Source organism: Trachymyrmex septentrionalis, unplaced genomic scaffold (assembly GCF_001594115.1).
Source record: "Trachymyrmex septentrionalis isolate Tsep2-gDNA-1 unplaced genomic scaffold, Tsep1.0 scaffold11, whole genome shotgun sequence".
NCBI lineage: Eukaryota > Metazoa > Arthropoda > Insecta > Hymenoptera > Formicidae > Trachymyrmex > Trachymyrmex septentrionalis.
Window position 1 is genome coordinate 3,301,743 of NW_017304228.1, and position 26,031 is coordinate 3,327,773.

General features: G+C 33.3%; 1 protein-coding gene across 1 annotated transcript in view; it reads left to right on the forward strand.

Moving 5' to 3' along the window:
• LOC108750299 overlaps positions 1-26,031 on the forward strand; it is a 304,877-nt gene that overhangs the window by 217,051 nt on the left and 61,795 nt on the right. Inside the window, exons 4-7 of the mRNA XM_018489664.1 lie at positions 7,162-7,300; positions 10,085-10,149; positions 14,543-14,794; positions 23,838-24,155. Of these exons, the coding sequence (XP_018345166.1) occupies positions 7,162-7,300; positions 10,085-10,149; positions 14,543-14,794; positions 23,838-24,155 (774 nt within the window). The remainder of the gene's footprint in view (positions 1-7,161; positions 7,301-10,084; positions 10,150-14,542; positions 14,795-23,837; positions 24,156-26,031) is intronic.

Here is a 26,031-nt window from a genome sequence, read left to right on the forward strand (position 1 = left end):
ATTTTTAAATACTTTAACAAAACCATTCTTTTCGCGCGCGCGTGTGTGTGTGTGTGTATATATATATATATATAAACGAAATCTTTTTTTATACATATATATTTAAATGGAATAATAATTAAAGTATGTACTCTTTTCTTAATAATTATTATATTTCTTAATAACAATTAAAGTATATTCTTTTCTTATTTAATATGGCGACGTAAAATATTTTGACAAACAACAGAAACCAACGAAGAACTTCTTGTGTAACAAAGTTTCTTGCACGATAAATTCCTAATTTTGCTAATTCCACGCGTAGCAACTCCATCACTGTCGCAATAATAATACACGGTAATTGTTCTTGCTCATCGCTTACAGAAGCAACGTCGTAATACGGTTATTTGTTAACGAAATTATGTCGCGCATGCGTATCGTTTTGTCGACGAACGTGCGCCGTTTTGAGGGGTGAATTATCGTTCATGTGCGAGAGATCGTTGTACGCGTGAACAAAAGCAGGGTGCGGTAATCGTTGGACGATGGCGTAGAGGGAACGGCATCTCCACAGGGGGATAAAGGGGGGGGGACACGGAAAGTAATGTCCTGTCCGTGAGAATAAAGCCCACTTAATTGCGTGTCGAGCACATAAGAACGTTTCTCAACTTCTCGCCGCTACAGCGATCGTAACTTACGCGGTAAGTAACGTCGTTCGAATCCGCAGAGACTCAAGTAAGCTCGCGTGATGACCCCGAAAACAGAGAACTATGGCATTTCAAGAATGGTAGCGTAATACGCCGCAAGAGGACCATGAATAATAAGAACCGTTAGGACTTAATTAACTTGCGGGAAGAACATTTTTTAGATGTATTAAAAAAGATATTTCTTTATTTTATTTGAAAAAAAAACCATTATATTCTCGAGTTAATAAAATTTAATTGTTCCATCAGTCATGTATTTTTGATCGAAATAGCATGATCTTTCACATATGGTTCGAGTCATAAAAGTAAAAGTAAAAACAGGCAAAATGTAAATGTGTCATTAAAATTAATGTTATAAAGAGATTTAGATACCTATTTTTAATTATTTATTTTTACAGTGTATTTATTAATCTATTCTAATTAATTTCGTATAGAAATTTCATCGCTTATCAATTTAACACTCCGGAGTTGATAATACATCTATTGAATTCATTGTGTTATAAATTTCTTTATTAAAAATGTCAAATAATTCAATTTTCTTTATGTTACATCTGTAAATTCGGATTATTCTTATTAATTAATATATTTAGCATTCATTCTTTTTTATACAAGTTACGTCAATTTCCTTAAAATTAATTAGTGCCTTTTAATTTACATAGATTAAATGTAAGACCATCATCAATTGTTATAAATTTTAGCATCAGTTTCTGAAGTTAAGAGAATATAATCTTCTTACAACATATTTTATTGCCTATCTCGTCTACGGTAATTTATATCAATCTTGTGCTATAAGCGGAAAGGCCTGAATAATTCTGTGAGAGATATTTCTTTATATTCTTCGTAAACGACTTTACAGCAGGTAACTCTGATTCCGTATTTTCATCGTACGTATAATAAAATATTCTTATCGGCGTCAGATTATAAATAGAGACTCCACCACCGGCAAGAATCACTAATAATCATAAAGTAACGATATAGTGTTATTTATCGCGATGAAAGTTTTATCGTTATTTTATCCATAAGTTTGCTTCTTTCTCGCAATCTCTATTCATGCTTCCCTCCTTATTATATTTTCTTTGCTATCGATAAAATGATATAGATTACGGTATTTTGAAACTGTTATAGGATATCCTAAATAAAATATTATTGTTTAATCGTAATATTTTAAGTTTAATAAACGTTTATTGAATTTCAAATAAAAATAATCTTCTCTTTTCTTAAAATAGAAATTCATATTCTTGTTTATCACATTTACGAATTGAAAGTTTATTTAATTGAATAAAGTTTCGTTATTATATTTATTCAGCAAAATTTGCAGAGGTTATTCGCAAAACTGAAACTACATATTTTGTTACACGACTATTTGCGCAAATGAAAAGTGAAGTCATAGAACATTCGATGCAACGCGAGAATTGCATCGCGTGTCGATTCATTCCCTTACTCGAAGACGAGATACTCTCCGTCATGGTAACCGAGATATGTAGAGAGGTACATATCGTGGTTATGGATTTCAATTTACCGATTCTGGTTAGATCGTGACATGTATCGACGTCGATATCGATTTTGTCCACTCGGTCGAGTTCCTACCGAAACCGGCAATACATATAGTCTGGGCATGAAGCATAAATATAAAATTTCAGGGCATTCCATTTCGCTGGTGTGGTCGAAAAGCTCCCGCTCTCGCCCTTTCTCCATTCCATCGCCATTCTCCGGCATGGAAAATCTTTTGTTGTGCTAGATTGACCGAGAGCTTGCTCGCGTATCTCGATTTATTCGGCCTCGTAGCTGCAAGAAGTTTTTGTTAACGCGTCACCACCACTTCTAATTGTTCTTTAAATCCGTAACGTTCAGAAACCTTGCAGAAAATGAAAGCCGCTTTTAAGATTAATTGATTGGCAATACGGACATAAGTTATAACGACGTAGACGTTCAAAAATTGATTATTGCTGTAAGCTGTGGATTAAACGGTTTAACCTTTCTGTCAATAATTTTTTACCTTTTCATAAGGTTCCCGTTAAAAATGTAAAAGTGAAACGATATAAAGTCTGTGCAAATATTGTTCTTTGTTATTCGAAAGATGTAAATTTGAGATGTCATAATGAAATTTGCACAAAAATATAAAAATTTTTACTTTTTAAAATTCAATATGAGTACGTAGAAAGGATGTTGAAGTATTCAAAAATTTAACTAAATATAAATTCAAAAATAATTTTGTGAGATCATCAAAATAATTACATAAGACGCTCAAGCATGATTAGCAATGTTGCAATTTTTGAAATTTTAACAATTATCTTGAGCATTCTAAATAATATTTAATAGTCCAAACAAAATTATTTCCAGGTCTGTATTTAGCTCAATTTTTAGATATTTAAATTATACTCTAAAAACTATTAATGTAAATTTAACACTGATGTGGATTCAACATAATGTGGATTTAATATCTTGCATTTTAAAATCCACACTATAATATTGATATAAATTCAAGAGATATGAAATCCATATTGCTATTAATATTAACAGCAACATAGTAAAAATTATATAGACACCGCTGTTTTTGAAATGTATACATTGAAAGAAGAGTTGTCCTTTAGAAAACGATGATCTATTTTTAAAATCATACATTTTTTTTTAATAAAATTTTTATATTTCATCATTTTATATTTCTTGCTCCAAAATATAACACTGTTTCAACTTTAGTAGTTTTCCTATCCTAAAGTTTAAAAATGTTATTAAATCGATGGAAAAATGTAGAATACAAATAAGCGAGAAAGGCCATATTCGGTCAAATCAGGTGCCCAATAATATTTTTATATGGATTTTACTTACTTAAACTGGAGATTGCAAGATTCACAAAAATATTATTAAGTACTAAGACTGCTTTGACCGAATGTAGCCTTCTTCGCTTATTTGATTTAAAAATATGTTGGTTTAGTAATAAAAAGGCTAACCGGATGAATCAAAGAAAGAAATTCGCGCAACGTTCGAAACCCCAGACAGCAAAGCTCGAGTTATTCGCTGTTTTTTTTTTCCAACTCCGCGCAGTTCTCTCTTCATTCTCCTCCTCTCGTAAAAGTGCTCCATCATAGTGGGCGACTGGTGCGAACTGTGATTACAGGTTTTGAGTCTCGCTCGTGGATTTTACAGCCCCAGCGCGACTCGCGGGAATCTCATCCCTCGTCGTGTCCTGCGTCGCGTTCTCAACCTTCGGGAGTCCTTCCCTCTCGCTCTTCCTTTCCACCCTTCTATCTCACCACCCTCTCGTCGAACCCGAATAGCGAGAAACGAGACAACGTGCGGCATACGAATCACGTGCAAATAAATAAATACTTGGGGTGGCCGCCGACGTTAAAACGGCGATTGGAAGGGGAGATGGATGCGAAAGAGGGCGGCTGACGAATTTTGGGACTCCACGGGTATCGATCTCCATTTCACTGAACGCACCTGTATCCATCGTTCTTGAGTGTTCGATGATTTTTTCACCGCACATAATCAATCTCTCCTTTGACCCTCCAATTACTTCTGTTTGCTATGAATGATGCAAAATAAACAGTTAGCGAATGGTTCCAGTTAATCTCCCTGATATGTTCGTTTGTTGTGCATACGCAAGGTGCGGATTTCCATGTTTTGCATTTGTAAAACGTTTATTGTTTTAACGAAGCACATTCTTTTTTCCCCTTTTATTTCAAATACCCCATATTCACATTTTGTAAATACGAAATTTAAAAATAAAAATTGACAAATTGTAAAATGTAGTTTATGAAAATGCACTGACACTTTTTCATTTATTTTTATATAAAAGCCTCTTTAAATTTATTCATTTAAGTGATGCGGTCTACGTTTCTTTTGTACAGAATAAAGAACGTTATGTTTGTGCAAATCATAATAATAAAACCACGAAAACTTAACGTGTCAACAACTATTTGTGCGCGCGGAAACGTGGAAGAGGATTTTAAAAGGGCAATCTTAACATTCGGCGCGGGAAATTTCATTTGCACCTTGTTATCACAAACAACTAGTCAAAATTTGCGTTAGCCGCAGAGCTTCGTTCTTGATGGGCTCGCTATTTACCCCACGGTCGGTAAACCATTTAACCAACATTTAACCATCCTCCTCTCGCCCCCTAAAGGGCTAAAAAAACCTCTCTCCAATTAGACGAATCAACATCGTGACTCAACTGTAGCAAACGATAACAGTCTTTGTCCTGTAACAGACTCTTGCAAAAATTCCCTTTGTTACCCGCCGCGAATCCTTGCGAAAATATTTCATTGTGTTAAATTACTTTCACATCCTACGCCAAGTTTCGCATCTGTCCGCCTTTTAATTACGTTCGCTGTTATCTAAATACGTGATGTCATTCGATACATCTTCATGCGACATTTAATTCTCTTTTTTATTTTTACTTAAAAATTGTTTGATTAATAAATATATGTAAATTATGGACGAAATTTATGCCGCTAATTATTGCATAAATCAAAATTATAGGACTATTAGTTTTAACGATCTGGTCAGTTAACGCTGCTTTATACATAAAGCGTTTTATACATAAAGGAAATTCAGATAGTTACATCTGATAACATATTAACGAAGAATACCTGTGCTAGTGAATCGGTGCGGTTCTGTAATAAAGTCAAACTATTAAATTAATCTCTGATGTAAATTACATCGGACCTGTATAGAATGATAATTCGAATTGAGGTGAGATGAAGACATTATGATATTCCATAAAATGGTGTTACTATGTTAACACTAGATTATATGTTGAATTTTCGTCTTGAATATAAAATCATAATTTACTTTCTATTTAAGTTCATACATAGTTAATGAGATATAACTTATCAACTATGTTATGCATATTATATGTATTATCTTACAAACTTCCTTACTTTCCTTAATTCAAAAGTAAGAACTAAAAAATGTGGTCTTCAAATTATTATCATGAGCGAGTAAAAATTATCTATCAATTATAAAAAATAAACTAACCTACCTCTACAGTTCGTTCAAATAACATTTGTGTTGTTTTTAAAGTTTTTGAAAAGATCACAATATCTTCTATAAGAGTAACATATTTCGAGTTGTGCTATTTTTGTAAATAAAGAGAAAAATCTTCTACAGAAAATATTTTGAGTTAAGATAATTTTGATAATTAAATTTAAGGAAAAAATCATTTTATTTTGAATTATTATTAATCGTTTTAGCTGATCATAATAAATACAAACTATTGGTGAGATTTCAAGTTATATCACTTTTAATGTGGATTTGTAATTTTGTAGGATATCAAAATCATCACGACTTAGAAAAGGTAGTTGTTTTTTAAAAATTGTAAAACAAAAATAATATTTGATCATATTTTTAAGAATATTTTTTGCCGATATTATTTTATTAGTCTATATAATAATTTTCTATCAAGTTGAGTAGTCTTCTCCTTTTTCTGAAAAACTTGATTTTTTTTATTGTGTCACTTTTGGAGTAAGGGAACGATATGTATAATATTACATTATTATTATGTAATATAATCATATTAAATATAGTATAAAATAATAAATATAATTATACACGCGCGCACATATACACAACTAATATATAATTGGCTACATCGAATTTATCGTTCGAAAAATAACATGTTTCCTTTAAAAAGCAATATGTACGTATTGTACTTGAAGGAAAGCAAGGATGTATCATTTCTATTTCGTAATTTTCACCTCATGTTTGGTTCATCATTCTAGTACCGCGCGTCCGCTCGTTTCTCGAAAATGGATTCCTATTCTGCCTCGTCGAACTCAAAAATACGCCCCACCGTTCCCCATTTCTCCGCTCGTTTTCAGTAGGTGGACCTACGCATGGGGAAACGAACGAGGCACAAGGGACTCCTCCGGATTTCGATTATCGTCGATAACTCGGCTGGATGTATCCCTTCTATACCAGCACTAGTTTCCGGAAATTCGCCTCGCCCTCGGGATTATCCCGCCCCGGGAATTCCCATCTCGCCATCGACGTAGTGTTCCCGCCGATCCCTCTTTCTTTCTCTCCGCCCTACACATCTATCCGGAATTTCTCTTCTCTCTCTCATTTCTATCCCTTCCCCCTCCCTCCCCCTTTTATCTTCGGCCTCGTGTTCGATTTGTCCCGAATTACTTCATTGGATATATTACATCCCTTTTCTTCGTGTGGCCATAACACGCCGATGAGATACGTCTTACCACAAGCATAGATATTAAGTGAGAATTTCGGAAATGAACATTACGTCATATTGCACGAGAACCTGTTGATTTTATTGCGATTACATATAGATGATTTTTTTTTTTTATGAAAGATTAAAGTCATTCGAATTTCAATAATTAAATTTTCAAAATTCACGCGGTTTCAACGTTTTGATAAAGTAAATGAGAAAAATGTACGTATCGCGCACATTTTCTATAATAAATTAAACGCGAAATAAGTTATATGAAAGAATTTATAAACCTTGAACTACTTTTTGCTGTTTCAGAATGCTTGTTTCCAGCGAAATGGGAAGGCGCGTGGTTCCAAAGTGGCGTGAGGCAATCAATATTAATTTCCAAGAACGAATTATCCACCAAGGGCAGGTGTCTGCACAACGAAGGTGACAAGTACCTACTGGTAGATCAGTAAGTAATCCGATTTCTCATTTTTATAAAATACTCAAAACGAATTTATTTATTATTTCACAATCTGAATATCATATTTCATTATAACTAATTTTCTACTGTAATTTTGTCTTCAAATTGTAACAATAGAATAAAGCATTCTTTTTATCGAAAAGCAAATAAGATTAGGTTATATAGTAAAACATTTTGTATTGTGTTAAAATCGGTCTTTGCTGCAATTTTTGCGAATTTTTAATATATCTAAGTGTTAATTTAACATAATGTGATTTGAATATTTTATGTTAAATTGATATTCAACATTTCTTAGTTAAAATAACACAATTTATGAGTAATTGAATAAACAGTATAAAAATAATGTACCTATTTTAAAAAGTATATTTTAAAATAAATGAATAAAATTTGTTAATTTAACATATAATCGTTAATGTTATTGAAGAAATACTTCTAAGATTTGCTTACAAATTGTGTGTACTTTTTGTGTTAATTTTTTACATCATATTTGTGTTTAATAATTACATAATAATTGTGTTACTTTCTAACATATTCAGCTTGTATTAAATTAACATAAATATTCAGATGTACCGTTTAAGAAATGTAAAATGTATTAAATTTAACCTAAATTGTTTAACTATTTAGATCTTTATTGGTAGAAAACCAATTAAAAGTATTTTTAGTCTCTTGATAAAAATTTTTAGGTCGTTATAGTATCATTCTCGAATTGCAATAAATAAAAGCAATAAAAGATCGATATCCTTCGAACTAATCCAATATTGGTTTCTTCGGGTATCGGAACAAAGAAATAAAGCTATCGATATTATTTACTCGTGTTTATTTTAATCTCTTTGTATGCTGCAAGCAGTTATAGCGGGACAATTTTTACTTTGAAAATTTTTATGGAGCTATTTCTATATAGGATTCTGATAACGTGTACAGTTCGTGTATCCAAACGGTCAAAGCCTTAGTTACTAAAGCTAATATGGCGAAATCAGTCGACCGAATAACCCGGATTTTCTTTTTTTATCTCGAGTAGCGGTTTATTCAATTTTATGAAGTATCATTTCGAAAACGTGCAGCTGTATACTTTGAAACTTTTTTAGTTACAAGAACTTTGATGCTTTACATAATACTTGAAGATAAATCTGTTAACAGCTTGAATCTTTCATTTAAAATTAAGCTTATCTATATAAACTGCTTGTGGAAAATTAAATTATGACAACAAAAAATCCAAAAAAATCAGGGCGAATGAGAATCAGCGTGGTAGTTAATACGCAGTTTTAAATCTTTATTCCAGAAAATAGAATCTTTATTCCAAAAAATAGTACGTTTCAGTTCACTTCGAAACCATTCTCAGCAATACAATTTCAAAATATCAATCCCTTTATGTCCAAGAAAAAATCACCATCAGATTAACAGATTTGATGTTGTAATCCCAAGATATAGAAAGAATTCGTCTCGATATTGGATCAAAACTAATTAAAATTTATTATCATTAAAGGGTATCAAATTAAAAACCGTAGTGATCGCAGCTCGAACGAAACATGATTTAAATTATGACACGCAATCCGTGTGGCTGACAACGGTTTTTTACGGTAAGGAATGCAATCTTTCCTCTTGAAAAGGCGAAGAAAAGACGTGGTCGAAAAATGTAATGAGTTTAATGAAGCTTTGGCGGAAGCCAAGTTTCTGTTTCGCCATATAATGCTCGTGTCACACGAGACGGCTCTCCAAGTTTTTGCGAAGATCGTTATCTGACTCGCCTGTGCAATGTGTCCGATCGATATACCATCAAACGATATGAAAAAAGTTGAAAAAGAAACGCCTCACGAGGCACGATAGCGAAAATTCAAACGTCATCCCGTATCTGTAAGAAAATTACACGGGGTTAAGATACAATGAAATTGAAGTAAAGCTGACGTAAACAATTAATAAAATCACGTTGATTTTAGCAGTTATATGAAAACCAGATACTTCCCGATCGACATCAATCGAAAGTAAAAACATTTATGTTACAATTTCGCATAATGTATTATAGTTGTTATGTAACATCATATTATTATATTATATTTATATTGTTGAAAACAAAATTATAACACAGATATTAAGTTATTTTTAATTGATGTCAACTGGATTCTTATTTCTTTTTAATAGTGATTGGCTTTCTTTTCTATTTAATTTTTGGAAAAGTATTGTTGGATTGAGACAATGCAATTTTCCAATCTTGCTTACATTTTTGATAATTAAAAATATAAACAAAATTTATTCAGATTGTTCCATTTTATATGTTTGATTTATGTGAAAATCGAAGTAGGATAATTCTCTTATCACACAGCATGAAAAAAACATGAATTATTGAAAACATGATTCTTCAATCAAGGTTGCCACAAAATTGAAAATCAGGAAAATCAAGAAAATGACAGGGAGATCAGAGAAAAGTTGTAAAATTTTGTAAATTCTTCCGAAAAATTAAAATTCTTGGTTTTAAAGAAATTTAAAATACGTTTATTACACCTACACAGTTTTAAAATACCGACTTAATAATTAAACGTAAGCAGTGTCAGCAACATTAATAGTAATTTACGTTATTGTGTATTCTCAACAAAATATTTAACGGTTTCCAAATTAAGACCAAAATACAAAAAATTTCAAAATATTATTGAAGCATCTGAGAATATCATGAAATTTTATCCGAATAAACTTTGCTTTTTATTTGAAAATCAAGGAAAAATGATGGAATTTTAGGATGAGGAATTTGTGATAACCCTATTTGTTCTTTTTCTGTTTTAGGAAATCATGCTATCGTTGTGTCGTCATTCACGAGAAGCATTCCAACGTTCTGCAGTATAAAGAGAGTAAGTATAAAAAAATATAGAAATAAGTACGCGACACGGTACCATTATTTCCGCCAGATCGATAACGATTTGCTGGCAGCCTTCGAAGACTCGTTCATTAGGATGCCGATCGTTAATTAAAAGCTCGACGTGATGACGGCGAAAGAAGGGAGAGAAGGGACAGAATACCGAGTAAATCGTAGCGTTTGAAATTATTCTTGGACAGGGAACTTAACGATTTTCCATTGTAAAGAACAGATACGATGAACGCGAGACATTAGAAGAGCTGTTACGAAAACGGTTTCGCTAATTCCACCCCGCGACTACCAATCTCGTTTACAGTATAAAAGCGATCAGGAACACTGTCCCCTCTTCCCTACCTCCATGTTTTACGGATATTCGTTTTCTATCTACCTCGTTAATGCATTCATCCGAGCGGAGAGCGAACTCGCCGAAACACGATAATAATTCCTAACGCTGCCGTATTTCACACTCTGCACGTTCGCGGATTAAAGTGTGCTGCGCGTTCCGATTTCCGGTTAGTAACTCCTGTTAGTAATGCTGATGCAAATCTCACTACAAATTTCTAGATGTTAAATAGTTGAATAATTATTCAGTTTTATCTAATTGAAAAATAATGGTTACCGTTATTTTTAGCGTTACAATCAATTTCCGCTTCTGTACACGGAGAGAATGATTTTGCTGAAATATTCAAAAATTTAGCTGGATGTACAGATCTGAAAATAATTTTGTTGAATCATCAAAATAATTATGTAGGAAACTCAAGCGTGATGAGTAATGCTGCAAAAAATTTTGGTATTTTAGCAATCTATTTCAGCATACATAATTATTTTGATAATTCAAAAATTATTAAAAATTATTAAAATTATTATTAGATTTAGTTAAATTTTTAAATATTATATTTCAGCAAAAGTGTTTATTTTTATATAAAATCCTCAAATCTAATTAATTTTTTTTCTAATCTAAATTATGCATTTTTTAAGAAAAGTGACTCCATTTAATTCAATTTACTTTTTTGAAGTTTTTACAGTAATTTTTTTTCATTATGATTAATTAAAGATTCAATTATAATAGAATATATATAGAAATTAGACGATTATAAGAGAGAAAACTCGTAATTCAAAAAGAATAATTTGTTATGAGATAGTTGAATAACATAATTTATTCGACTACATATTTTATTGAAATTTCTGTGCTAGCTTTTAAATTTATCATCACGTTTAAATCTATAAAATTAAATGTGATATGTATAAAAATTCGATGATCTGTATTTTAAAAAAGGAAATTCGTTCCAAAGAATTATTTTGTTATACAATAAGAAATCGCAATTACGAGTTATAATTACAGAACTTTCTGGAGATCGCGACATAGTTGACTAATTTTCGGACAACTATTTTGAACACAATCTAGAAATGTATTATATTTTCCTCCTGCAGTTTTATCGATTATCGAGCGCGACGATACACGAGCACCAAGAAGTAGCCTGAAGTTTCGCCTACCGGATGTGATAGGGAACGCCGGCTACCCGCTACATCCGACTCGCAGTTAGCGGAGAGAAAAAAGCGTAGGTCAACATGTACGAGCGGAAAAAGCGCGACAGCGTCCGCGCTGGATCCGCCTCCTACGTCTCGCGTCGGCATTTTTCGACGATTTGTCAAAGTCCCCCCGTTTTTCTTCTCTCCACTCGTCGTTTTATCGGGCTTTAATCTGCATAGTGTCACGCCGCGGGCACCGTCGCTCGCAGACTGCCTTCGTCGGGCACAGTTTGTCGCCGGGAAAAATGGGAGAACGAGACGAAACGCTCCGCTACCCCTATCCTCCCGGCGTGAATCCAGGCAACTCGGTTGCGAACGTCAAAGCGCGGACGAATGAAACGTCGAAGCGAACGCAATATTTCCACATACGACGTATACTTTATTAAAGAAACGCGAATTTCGTCCATATGACGCCGAGGAGCTCGAGACTCTACGAATCTTCACCGTACGTGCCGATGGATATAGAATTTTTCTCATTCAATAAATGTGACGTATGCAATTGAATAAATATCACCTAACGTGCCATTCATTCGATACACCCGAATATTTTATTTTAGTAGCATCTACTCTTAATTTTTTTACTAAAAACTTCACGTACTTAAATTTTACGTATTTAAGTTTCGCCAGTTCTGCATGAGAAGAACAATTTTGTTGAATAATATAAAAATTTAGAACTAGAAATATAGGTTTGAAAATAATTATGTAGGACGCGCTTAAATATTGATGATAACGATCAAAAAGCTCTGCTAATCAATTTGATTATTTCTATATTTTGATGGTCTAAAAAAAATTATTTATATAAAATACTTCAGCAAAACCGTTCTTTCCGTGTGAACGATGCTTATGTACACGAAAAAAAAAATAAATTTTGTTTTAGTATCTAAAAATTTAGCTAAATAAAGATCTGAAACTAATTTTGTTGAATCATCAAAATAATTATGTAAAAGGTCAAGTATTGATAACAGTGTTGGAAAAAGTTTTAACATTCTAGCAACTAGAGCGTCCTACATAATTATTTTGATAAAAAAACAAGTTTATAAAGAATCCTCGATATTTAAAACAATAAAAACAGATTAAACCACGACTAAGGATAACGACGCAGTAATTAGTGCGCAAATTTCCAATAAAAAATATATTTACTTCGTACTGAATAAAAAAAGTATATTTCGGATTCATCCAAGCCATCTTTAACGATATATTGTACATAACAATTATTTTCGCATTAATATGTATGTTCTCAGTATTCATCAGGTGAAATATCCTCTGCAACTTTTTCTAATTCAGAAATACCTCTTCATTAGTTTATACTTTATAAGCTGACATGAGTGAAATACTGATGTAAATCAAGAATGAGATCGCAAAATAAAAATTTTAGCGGTGTGTTAATATAAAATCCACCGAATAAATTAATACAAAATAGAACAAATTCATGCATCAAATGGAAATTTATTTGCATTCAAATAAAGTAACTAACAATGAGTCACACAAAACTCACAGATCGAATGATGATAATTATTTTGATAGTCCAAGCAAAATTGTTCAAATATATATCTAGTTAAATTTTTAGACACGTCTTTAACGTCTTTAACAATATCGTTTTATTTGTGAAGAAGAAACAACCCGTTGAAAATATTGAAATTATAAGAGAAAGCTTTAGGCGATTCGAAAGCTCGGATACCGCCAATAAAGAGGTAGACCGAAGACAAAAGTCTTTTGCTCGATTTTTTGCTGGCCGCGGGTAACACCTGCGTGCGGAAAAGTTAAGTCTCTTTGCGAGAGGCGAAGTCTTTCGCGGAAGCTTTCCGCCGCTTTTCTCACGCGGGCGCGGGGAAAGAAATCGGAGGGAAATATCCTCCAGTTAAACTTCCACCGCGGGTATGAACTTACTACTCAGGAAGATTCGTCATCGTCCAACTCGACCTGCTTCTTCCTTCTCTTCCGTCAACCCTCTTCATCCCGCTCATCACGTCACCGGCGATATAAGAACTTTCCGTTACCCGGCAAAATTTTTATTAACGTTGTGATTCCTCAGAAGTAGTTCTCCGCAAAAAGGAGATGTAACTGCGATTATCGTCGGTTCGAAAAATGATACGCGCTGTAACGAAAGATTTGCCGCAGTAGAAACTTTTTCGAGGGCGAAGTAAAGCAAGTAATATATAGGGTGGCTTGTAGAGGCTTTTATTCACTTTACGCTGTACAAGTGATATGTTATCATCAGTGATACGAAACCCGATAACGGCAATATTGCGTTCGAGAAAATTGGAGTTTCCACGACGAACGGCATTCTTAATCTCTCGAGTGATCAGTAACAGTATCCTATCTGGAGAATTCTTAGCCGAATACAAATGCAGTAAAAAAAATATAAGCTTTAAATATATCAAGTTTATGTACTCAGTTCTTTTGTATAGAAAATAAAATGCCTTCTTTTCTATTTGTTGAGTCACGAAGAAAATATTATAAAATATTATAAAATAATTATAGAATTTTTACATTAATTACTCTTGCGTGTAAACTGATTTGTTTCCCGGAAAATTATGACTCACACCACCGCCACGCCTGCATTCAACGCAAATGCTTAAAACAAACGTGCTAAATATATTTAATGTAACTCTCATTTAGAATAAATTTCGGATCTTTTCATTGAATTATTTAATATACTTCTGTCACTCTCAATACCATGGTTTAATTCATAATGACACATTTCCGCACAACGAGTACGTTTAAGGAAAATTTGGGTCACAGATTTATGAAACATGAATATAAGATCTATTATTAATGTAGGATATATTGTATATGCTCGGTGTGCGAGATAACGGGAACGGGACGCGCGTTTAATCTCAATTAATTTTCTCTTGCAGCTTTTTGCCACAGTAGGAACTCTCTGGCGTCTCTCTGCTCGTATATTACGGGGGATGCGTTACTGTACTCCATGTTTCGCGAGGAGGCACTCCCTGTAGCGTGCCCTTTTCGCGGCCCCATGACCTTTTCGTACAATCGTGGCCACGGCACGTGCTCGAATCCACCGAGCAACGTCGACACCTGTACAGATGACAGCAGACTTCTCTTCAAATACCAGGCCTGTCCTGACGTACCCGCTTCGGAGAGTGCAGGTAAGATACTTTTATGTTTAAGAAAAATTTTAAGTTCTATGTTTTAATAATCATAATCAAAATAATATCAATTTTTTTTAATAATTAAAAAATTGTAATAATTAAAATAATAGTAATTTAAATAGAAAAGAACCAATATTTTTTTTTAATGTGTCTGTGTCAAACAATGCGGAGAAAATCGCAATTCTTAACTTGTAGTGTCTATAAAATAAACTACAAATTATTATTCGGTCTCTCAGACACAGAAAAAAGGTAAATGCTGAATGAACAAACTTTTTCCTTTTTCTCTCCACATCGCATACTCTTTTTTACTTACATATTCTTTGACAAAACTGGTGTGCATTTCGTATCAACAAAAATATTATCTGTAACTTTTTCACTATACACTCAATATCACTAAAGATTATAAGTCTCCATTTTTTTTCATGAATAAGTTTCACACCGTGAAACGTAAATATACATTTTTTGTAAAATTTTATTATAGTTATTTACTCGATTATTTATAATGCGTATACTTTCAGCAACATACTCATGATGCTTCAAAGCACTTGTTAGTATTATGAATTATGCAAATACTATGGATAATCGTATTATTATAAATTATGTAAATACAGGTTTTATGATCTTTGTGGTTCTTTGATAACTACGTGTGGTACTTTACATAATTTGCAGTAATAAATATTACGACATTAAATTTCTAATTCCATCGTACGCAGAAAATAGTCCAAATTTTTATAATATTAGCATCATGCTTTAATTTTTCATAAAAAAAATTATTTAAAAAAATTAAAATTCGTAAGAGAACCATTAATAATTAAAGAAAATGTTCGTCTAGTATGTTTCTCTACTCGTTAATTAACACAGTTTAATTTGAATAATACAACTTATTAATGCGATTGATATCTCACATGAGAGCAGTCACTTTAGCGACTCCGATAGACTGGCCATCACCGATTTGTATATCTTGCGCGCTTCAATTAAATGCTCGTTATTCGATGGATTTGCATTTAATAGCGCGGCACAGCGAGATTAAATTTGTAGTCAATACGGGGTTTATATGTCTATTTTTGACCGACGTGTGTTCAATTTAATATATTGCGGTATAATCGATACCGCCGATAATCCGTTCCGAAGCAACGGTAGCGTTGTCAATTATACCAAGTTACATTGCAAAATGTGTGGGCAGCGTCTAAATATTCATCAACTTGGTCGATTCTCGGCCGCTATTAGGACTGCTATCAGCGCCAGATGATAGAGGGTAATAGAATATTCATTTCTCTCCATGGATGTCCTTTCGGTTTAATAATTTACCACGCAAACAAGATATTTTGCGCAAAATGTTTGAACTGCCTCTCAAGTTTGACGAATTCAAAGTTTATCTATAAAATCGTATATTTTAAAGTGATTTACAGTTATACATACGCTATGGTTGTATATTTCGAGAAAAATCCAGCATCGATATATGCATCGTTTTCATTTCGTTTACATCGTAATTTCTATTTTACCACAAAATCATGAAATGCCAAATATTTTGTTGCATAACAAAAAATTCACGCTTTTTGTTCGTCTCTAAAGAGAAACAAGATAAACTCTGATTATTAAAGGGACGTTGTAATTCATTATTTCATGTCGAAGAAAATGTTCAATGCCGCAATTTGGGGTTGATTTTATTGTAACTTTGAAATATCTACGTATATTCCTGATAACGACGGATTAAAAGAGTCTATGTACGTCATGTAAATACAGCGAACGATGTGAATGAAAGAATCGACTAGCGTTCGTATGCGGCTTTTGTACCTGCATTTTCTTCTATTTTCCTCATCGCGTTTGATCGGATTTACTTTCGATGCGCTTTGGTCCCGCGTTTTCAAACATTCACAAAAATGGAAACGATTTCGTTCGAAATCTAACCGACGAATCGTACCTTTAACGAGCACTTTGCGGTGAAAAAAAGAGGCGATTGCGAATCGGTCAGGCGACAGATTTTTCAGAATTAAATCGACGCAGGGATATTACGGTTCTTTTATCCTGAATTTCGCCATTCACGCGAAAAGGGACGTCAACGCCTTCCGTTTTCCCAACCTTCGACAACCTGTTGAGAAACCGATTTATTGATAGAGCACGATGTATCGTCGAACACACAGAATAGATAAATTTTTATCCATTCGTATGAAAATTTTTGTAATTCGATGTAGCGATTTAAGCGTTTGTTTCGTAGAGAAGCGGTTTTATCGTTCAACTGGTGCTTTCCGAATTTCGCGTGACACGTAATATTTTAACCAACGCATAAAAAACATGCATATACTTTTGTTTACTATTGAATAGATTTGATTAAAAAAAAAGAGAAAGACAAAACACAAATACGTGTATAATTATTCATAAAAATTCCAAAACGCAGGCAATCTTTTTACATAGTTGGACAATTTGTGTTAAATTGAACACATTTTTCACGTGTCTCAAACGTCCATTCAAATTTTTGTGTTAATTTAACACAAGATGAATATATTAAAAAAGTAACTCAAATATTATGTAACAAATTAATACAAAAAACGTAAAAATTGACAATTTTTAAGCAATCATTTTTTTTCACATTAAGATTAACATTTAAAATATATTAAGTTTTTCAATAAATTTAATATTTTGAAATATGTTAAATTAACTCATTTTATTTTAAATTAATACATTTATCTCAGAATGTTAATAAAAAAAAATTGCTTTTATATTATTTCTTTACTTACTCATAACTTGTGTCGTAATAAGAAATATTGATGATTATGAAATTGTTAAATGAATTGTTAAATTGTGGTAATAAAATATTTAAATAACACAGTCATATTAGAAATGTTAAATTAACTCTCGGACATATTAAAAATTTAACATAAAATTTTAACAAGGACTTAAACCTCTTTCTAACACAAATACAAAATATTTGTCTACCAATGGTTTTCAAAAAGATGAAAAATATTTATTATTCAAAAATCCATATCACTATTATTTTCGATATTTACATTAAATCATTTTGTATGTACTTTTAAAATTTGATTCATTAAATAAGGAATCAAATTTCTCGAGTGTGTATATCATAGATGCACACATCAGTGCTCAGTATAAATCTTTTATCAAATGGCGCTAATATATTTAGAAATAAAAAATAAAATTCTAAAATTTAATTTTTTTTATCGTTTTAAAAGTGATTTTATTGCGATGATGGTATTACTTTGATTAAAATAAGAGTAAAAATAACACTTTAGTTTCCACAATTCTTAAAACACTTTGCGCCTTATCTATTTTTTTTTACTTATTTCTAAATTTTTTCGCGCTTCTTTAACTTTGATTAAAATTTTTGCGACATTCTTGGAGATCCTTTGTAGCACCTGAAAAATCTGTATTAAATAATTACGAACAATAAAAAATTTTATATTTTTTTCTATTAACCAGTTGCTTATTCCTTCAACGCTGTTTATTCATGGATTTAGTGAATGGTACTTGCGTTCAGAAAAATCTCCAAGGCTTCAACGTCGCGGAGGAAAACGGACAAGGGCGCATAGAGGTAGAAGCACCTGGAGTAAAATCCAGGAATAGGTCTTTTTCCAAGCGTTACCTCTCAAATTACTCGGAGATCAAAAAACCGACTCTTTGCAGCGGTCGAGCGAGAAGATAAAAAGGTGAGGAGGCGCTAGCCGCGATGGCAGTGAAAGAGCGAGCCGCGAGAAAGAGTCGCCCGGAAAAAGGGAAGGCAGACTTTCGCGCGCAAGATGTGATTTAGATACGCGGCCCCTGGGATCCCGCTGGGCTGCCTCTATTCTAGAGGCGACTAAAGAGCGAGCAGAAGGATACGAAAGAGAACGAAGAAGGTCGAAGTGGCGAAGCGGAACTGAACGAGCGGCTTGAACGATAACATCTCTCGCTCTTTGCGTGGTCTTTTGGGCCGTTCCTTGGAGTTCCGATAATTGTCGGTCTCGTCGGTCGCGTAGCCGAGGAAGCTGGGGATCTCTAGCGACGACGAGCTTGGAGGGAATCTCGGGTATCGTTTTTCACACGGAAATCTCTCCGAGCTCTCGCTCGCTCGTGTACTCTCTTGTCTGTTCGTTCGCCGCACCGTCAGGTCGCTTTCCGCGTTCTTCTTCGTTCATTCGTCTTCTTCTGCTCGTCCTTTTCCGTCCGTCATTGAATGCCTGGGCTGTCCCAATGGCGCTTTAAAGAGCGCTCTGGGATGCGTCTTTACGACGACGAGCTTCGTCGACGGCGCACCGCAGTCGTTGCGCCTGAAACATTTTTGCCGCGAATAGCCTTGGCTATACAGCGATACCCTTGGACTCTACACACGCTCCCGGAGTACTCTGAATCTATCGGATGTCTTTCAACCGTCGATCCTTTGACGAGTTTTAGGTCAGCGTTTTCTTAACGGGAATTTGTATACCGAAATACTTTCCCGTCCTACGTACAAAAATAACATAAAAATTCTTCGGCTTCTGAAAAAGACGCTTAAATCGAAGGAAAAAGTCTTTCTTTGGTTATCGCATATTACGAGCACAGTTCTGAATTTTTGGAATTTTTTAAGATAATAAATAGGAAACCTAATAAGCATACATATCAAGAAAAATGAAAAAATTGACTTTTTGATTCGAGTGTCGTAATATGAGTACATATTTTTAAAAAAAGCCTTCTGTAATGTAATACTTTCTTGACTATAAGTATAAAGCTCCCCCACAAATTGACGTAAACTTTCTATCTGTATCTAACGAAATATAAATTACAAACAATTTTATTGAGAATATTTATTTTTATAATAATTTTTTAATATATCGTTAATTTTTCTTTGGCTTTTATTACCGCCTTTTCCCAAAAAAATGTAACAAATTGAAGATGCCTTTATATACTGTTAGAAAATTTGTGTTAATTTAACATATATTCTATTCATTCGTCTTATAATTTATGTTTTAAAACATTATTTTTATATTATTTGTTCACTTACTCATAAATTATGTGACTTTGAATGAATGTTGAATATAAATTAACACAAATTATTTAACTAATATAACCACATTATATAATATTAAGTTAGCACTTGAATATGTTTAAAAATTCAACACAAAATGTTAACAAGGATTTGAGTGAGCTATTTGTGACACAAATACATTTTTTACTTATGCAAGGTTGTAAACAACATTAATTATTGCGGCATTTTAAATTAGTATAGCGTATATGTATAATATTATTCAGCTTTCGTGATGAGGAAGCGATATATCTCTTTCGTCTATTTTTCTGTCAAGCATGAATTGCTACGTATATTTCCATTAAAACTGCATACAAATAAAAATCCAGCGGCGAAGTGAAAATGGATATAGAAGTATGGCCGACGGGCAATGGTCAGTAATCGCGGCAGTAACGTTTTTCGCGTGGAAATCATGGCGGTCGTCAGTCTACGATCGCTAGAGGATGTTCGCTGCCGTCCGGATGTTCCTCACTTCTCTCGTCCTGTTCACCGCTTTTTCTCGACCGTTTGCATTGGCTCGTTCCTTCAATGACGTTTACAGGAGCGCAATCGAAATCCTCTTTACGAAGCGGCGCTTTTAGCTTCTGCGAGTGGCTGATAATGGACACGCCGAAAGGGTTGCTTTTCAACGATTCCCCAAATCGAACATTAAGTTTCGACCGCGATGTATATCGACATTTTCAAACGATTAATGTCATTCTGTATCTTGAAAAGACAAATTAGTTTGATGATTAGGAGGCATTGCTTTTAGTATTCACACAATATTACCGTACAGCGGTAATATTTTAATCCTCTGACGTCAAAATCTGTGAGACCATTTATGTTGACTAAAGGCATCAATTAATTTCAAAGAGAGCCAAAATGACAATTTGTATAAAAAAAATGTGTGTGAACACTAAATTTATTTTAATAACAATTAATAGTTCAAAGAAATTTCGCTTATTTTATATATGTATAGATTTGGCATGCAAGGATCGATTGTATATTTTAGGACAAGATAAAAATTACAAAAGTGAACGAAGCTCACTCGATGTTGACCAATAAAATTATAAATATTCTAGTGAATTTGCTCATTTTCGTAATTTTTATTTCATTCCAAGATACACAATCGATCCTCAGAGTCGTACGTCAAATTACAGAATATAAAGAGTAGTATAATTAAAATTGCAAACAGCCAACAGCTAAAATAGCTGCAGATCAATGTAAAAACCTTATCAATGTAGTGTGTAAAACATATTAATTTTGCTATTTATACTTGCAGGATACTTTTAATCGAGTGATGTCTTTTATTATGTTATTTTTTTATATAGTTAAAAATACTTCTAGATTTTTTATTCATCCCCTGCCTCACTTGATTTATTTCCAGAGTTCCTCGCGAGTGACGACACACAGTGATAGCGTGTAAGAACGGTGTTCACACTGTAGATAGCAATTACAACAGAATGCTGTGCATTATGTCATTTAGTTGATATCTAAAACATGTCAAATATCTTACTGAAGACATTCGGATGTCTTCTAAGGATGTTAGTGATATTTTTGTCATCTTCAATTTTATAATGAACGAGTAAGACATGCAACATTTTTAAAAGACTAAGACTAACGTTATTTTAGCTTTAAGACTCAAATATATGTTTGTCTTTATTAATTTAGAAAAAAAGACAGATACATGTTTAAATTTCGCCAGTCAAAATGACGTTGGCAATTAGACCTTAAATTGCTTTCTGTAGGAGTTTGAGGATTTAAAATTACTTAATTTTAAATATTTTTATTATTATTTACAATAATGGTATACAGTTAATAACTGTACGCACTTAGCTTGAATAGGCGAAATTCTTAATTGTAGCTGCGCAATATAAAGAATGTATAGTTGAATAGATCTAATAGACCCATTGTCAGCTCTAGAGGATTAATTTGAATATTATCATCGACGTACAAAACCTACTTTACCGCGAAAAAGTAAACAGGAGCGATGAATATAGCAATTGCGATACAAATACGATAGGGTGACCCTATTAATGTGCTTTTTAGCCAATTTGCATATTACTGAATTAATTTATAAATATTGTAGCTTTAATTTTATCTGCTTGCAATCAATATCGATTTTTCAACTACTTCTTTTTCTATAATATTTCTTTAATCTAAAAAATGTTAATACTTTATAATGCTTTTGATAAAAATAGAAAACATGTTTTTGTGCCTATTAGTGAGCCCTCTAAGCGGCGATGGCCTTATTAATGTGCCTCCAATTAGTGTGTCTATCCACATTTGACTCATTTTAACATATAGTTATTAAAACAGGTAATAAATTTAAGCTAATTGTTTATATTAATATTACATAAATCATTATTTTAATTATATTTATTTCAAAGTACACTCATAAAACAACGTTCTCAGCTCCAATACAGGACACATTAATAGGGACAAGCTTAAAATCTTGCGATATGTATTACTGGATTTACATAAATTCCTCATATCTTTCGAAAAATATTTAAAATACTTTAATACTCAACAAATAAAATATTATCTTCGGTATTGTATGTATTAATAATTTAACTTAACAAAAAAAATATTTTTATTTATTTATTTGTGCTAGTTTTCTTTATGACTTATTGAAATACACAAGCACACTAATAGGGACAGGCACAGTAATTGGGACAGTTACCCTATTATCGCTCTACTTTTCCAACGTTTACTGTAGATATTATAAAGTTTCCGGAGTATCCGAAGCTACAACGTACATTCGGAAGACTTTGTCCGAGAGCCTCTCTCAAGCAGCCAGGACCGTTAAGCGAGTGTTATTAAGAGCTTTCCTTTCGATTCTTTGTCTAGCGAATAGTTTCAGCTGCGCGCGGAGTCGCTCTCGCAGAATAAAACTTTGGGACGTATATCGTGCTACGGTCGTCCCTGAGAACGAGTCTAGCGTGTAAAACGCCTGAAACTTCGAAAGCACGTTTAGCGCTCCAACCGTCAAACTCAAATTCATTTAATTTTGTTGCGCCAGACAGTTTAAACATAGGAGCGTGCAGTGTCAGGCCGCAACCGTGCTTCACCATTATCTTGTAACACGCTTCGAAACGCTAAATGCGCTTTCGAAGTTTCAAATGCTTTGCACACGCTTTCTGCGCCCGTGCGCGCACCAAGAGCACACGGTGCTCGGATCTAAGCAGATCTTAACGTCGAGCGCTGCGCCGTTGACAATTTGTTAGTTTCGCACGCGGAATCCTTGTCGATATCGCACTGAGTTCTCGTAGGGGATTAAAAAGAAACACCGTTCGGTAACTAAGTGTTTCTCGAGACTCTCGAGTTTTAGCCACTTGAATAGTCAATGAGGAAAGATCGGCTCAAGATCGTCAAGAAATCCGTAGAGGGATGGTTCGTCAGATTCCGTGAATACACATGAGTGATTCAACAATGTGTAGATCTTAACTCTTTGCGATTATTAGATTCAATTTGATTCCAAAAAAATGTTGAGGGTTTGTGTTCTCTAATTAATACATCTCTGATTACTATAAATACAGCAACGGTTAAATGCATTCTGGAGGCATTTCGACCCTGGAGTGTGCCTATTACAGAACTTTCGAAAGATGTGATCACGAAGGATTTAAATAGCCCTTATTCGACGAGAATTTTGCACATCATTCCAATACATCATATCTGAGAAAGCGTTGAAAGACGTTATGTATGGAAAGAACGAATTTACTGAAGTATCTAAAAATTTAGCTAGGTACAATAATAATTTTATTTAGCTAGGTCTAAAAATAATTTTATTGGACCATTAAAATAATTATGTAAGACACTTAAATAAACTGATTATTAGAATGCCAAAATATTTTGCAGCATTATCGTCAAATCTGAGCATCCTACATGATCATTTTGATACTTACATTTTTAGATACCTATCTTCAGTAAGATCATTCTTTCTGCGTGCCATTCACACGGTTCCGCGCACTATACCAAGCGAACGATTTTACGAAACTTGTACTTGAAATTACTGTTAGCTCGGAAGGTTTTGCTCAAGATGGTATATATCTCTTTTGCGCGTTTCAGTGGAGGAGCTGGAATGTCTGGCCACCTGGAAGGAGGGCAGCAGCCGTTACTTAGTCGGCCGTCTGCATCACGGCCACGCGTCCAGTAACGAAGATCGATACCGATGCTTCGTTTATGAGAAGGCAGGCCAGACTGTGCAGGGTAATCTGAACAGGGCGGCCATGGGTATGGGCACCATGGACCACGAAGTCGCCTTGCCGGGCGGGCCGGTACCCGAAGGCTCCGCCGAGATATACCGGGTGGCACAGAGCGGCGACGCGACGTGCAACGGTCTGTTCAGTCCCATGGAAGGTTCCCGAACGATGACCCTGAGGAAAGGTAAGTCCCAATGACGCGATTGAAAGTCGAATTCCTGAAAATCGAATTTCTCCGTATTTGTCATTTGGTCACTTGATTGTTGAGATATTTCTATAGACGAAAAGAACGGTTTTACTAAAGTATTTAAACATTTAGCTGGATCTGAAAATAATTTTGTTAAATCACCAAAATAATTATGTATAGGGCGCAGAAATTAGAATGTTAAAACTTCTTCCAGCATTACTCATTATGTGCTTGAACGTCCTATACCATATAATTATTTTGATAGTTCAACAGAATTATTTTTAAGCTTAATTATTTCTAGCTAAATTATAATAATTTTTTTTAGATACTTTAGCAAATGATTCTTTCTGTGTTTTCACATCGCGCGTTATAAATTATCGATATATATACGATCGTGATCGCGTATACTGCAAGTTATTTTACTTTGATTTTACAAAATGTTAAAATTGTTAGACCCTAAAATTAATGCACCCAGTAATTGATTTCTTCTAATATTACACGTGTAGATATTGACGACTGTTTAATTTTTCATCCTCGAGCGATGATACGTAAGCATTAAATTAACTCTCATTTCATTCAAACATTCGATAATTCCGTTGAATTATTTCTTTCAGATGGTTGCTATTTTTATATTGACAATGATAATGATCTGATCATATCGAGAAGTATGTGAAATTAATGCACAATATATATCCGATTTTCATTTACCAACTGACATATATTCTGTAATTAAACATATTCTATAATTCTAAATAACAAAGTCACTATTTCTACAGTTACAGTTCTGTGTGGAACGAGTTTTCTTATTTAATTCACCGTTCTCTAATTTTAACGTTTCAATAAAAACCGAGTTAAGCATTGAGATTCATTGATGAAAGAAAGCATTCAAGGATTTTATCTACTTTTAGATTAATAAAACCGGGCAAACAATAGATGAGAAAATAGATCCGTAAAAACTTATTACGTAATATGTGGAGAATTAAGAATTATATACGGAAAGAACGATTCGTTGAAATATCTAAAGGTTTAGGTCGAGACAAATCCGAAAATAAATTTTATTGGACCATGAAAATAATTAGATATGTAGGAAATTCATGCATGATGAGCAATACTGCATAAAGTTTTCCAGCCAGATCGACTTAAACGTTCTACATAATTATTTTGATATTCCAATAGAATTATTTTCATCTGAATCTGACTAAATTATCAGGTTACTTCAACAAAACCATTTTTTCTGTAAGACATAATTCTAATAACATCCAGATATAAAAGAATATTTTAAATTATAACAGAGACTTAATTTCACTCGTTGGTTTCTTCATCAGCGGAGAATCTCATTTCATCAAAATAAAAAGTGTTTCTAAAGACGGTCGCACGTATGGCAAAAATGACATTTAATTATTAAGAATATATCTTTTTCCTGATATATTATTTAATTAGTTAATCATTTCTTTTAAATTGAAAAAATAATTTTTTTCTTTTTCCGAGAAACTTCATTTTTTAGCTATCATTTTTTTTAAGTAAGAAAGTGATAGGAGTTTCCGATTCAGTTAATAATTAAGGCTGCAGTGAAGATTTCGCACGGTAACAAAGATATTTAATGGATAGTGGAAAAGTTATGGCAGTTAAAAAATGTTTAATTATCGTGAGATATTGCATGATAATAAATCATATCAGCGAATTGTATCTCCCATCCAGTTGTGTGATTCGCCATCGTTAAAATTTTTCCATTTGTACCGCTCTCGTAGATTTTAATTATTACAGTGTAAATACGTGCTTGACGAGGATTCCCATCGGGAACATGGACGTTTCAATTTATCGTTATTTTCTATCTGACCGAATTTTTGAAAATTTTTATTGCGGATCGTCGCCA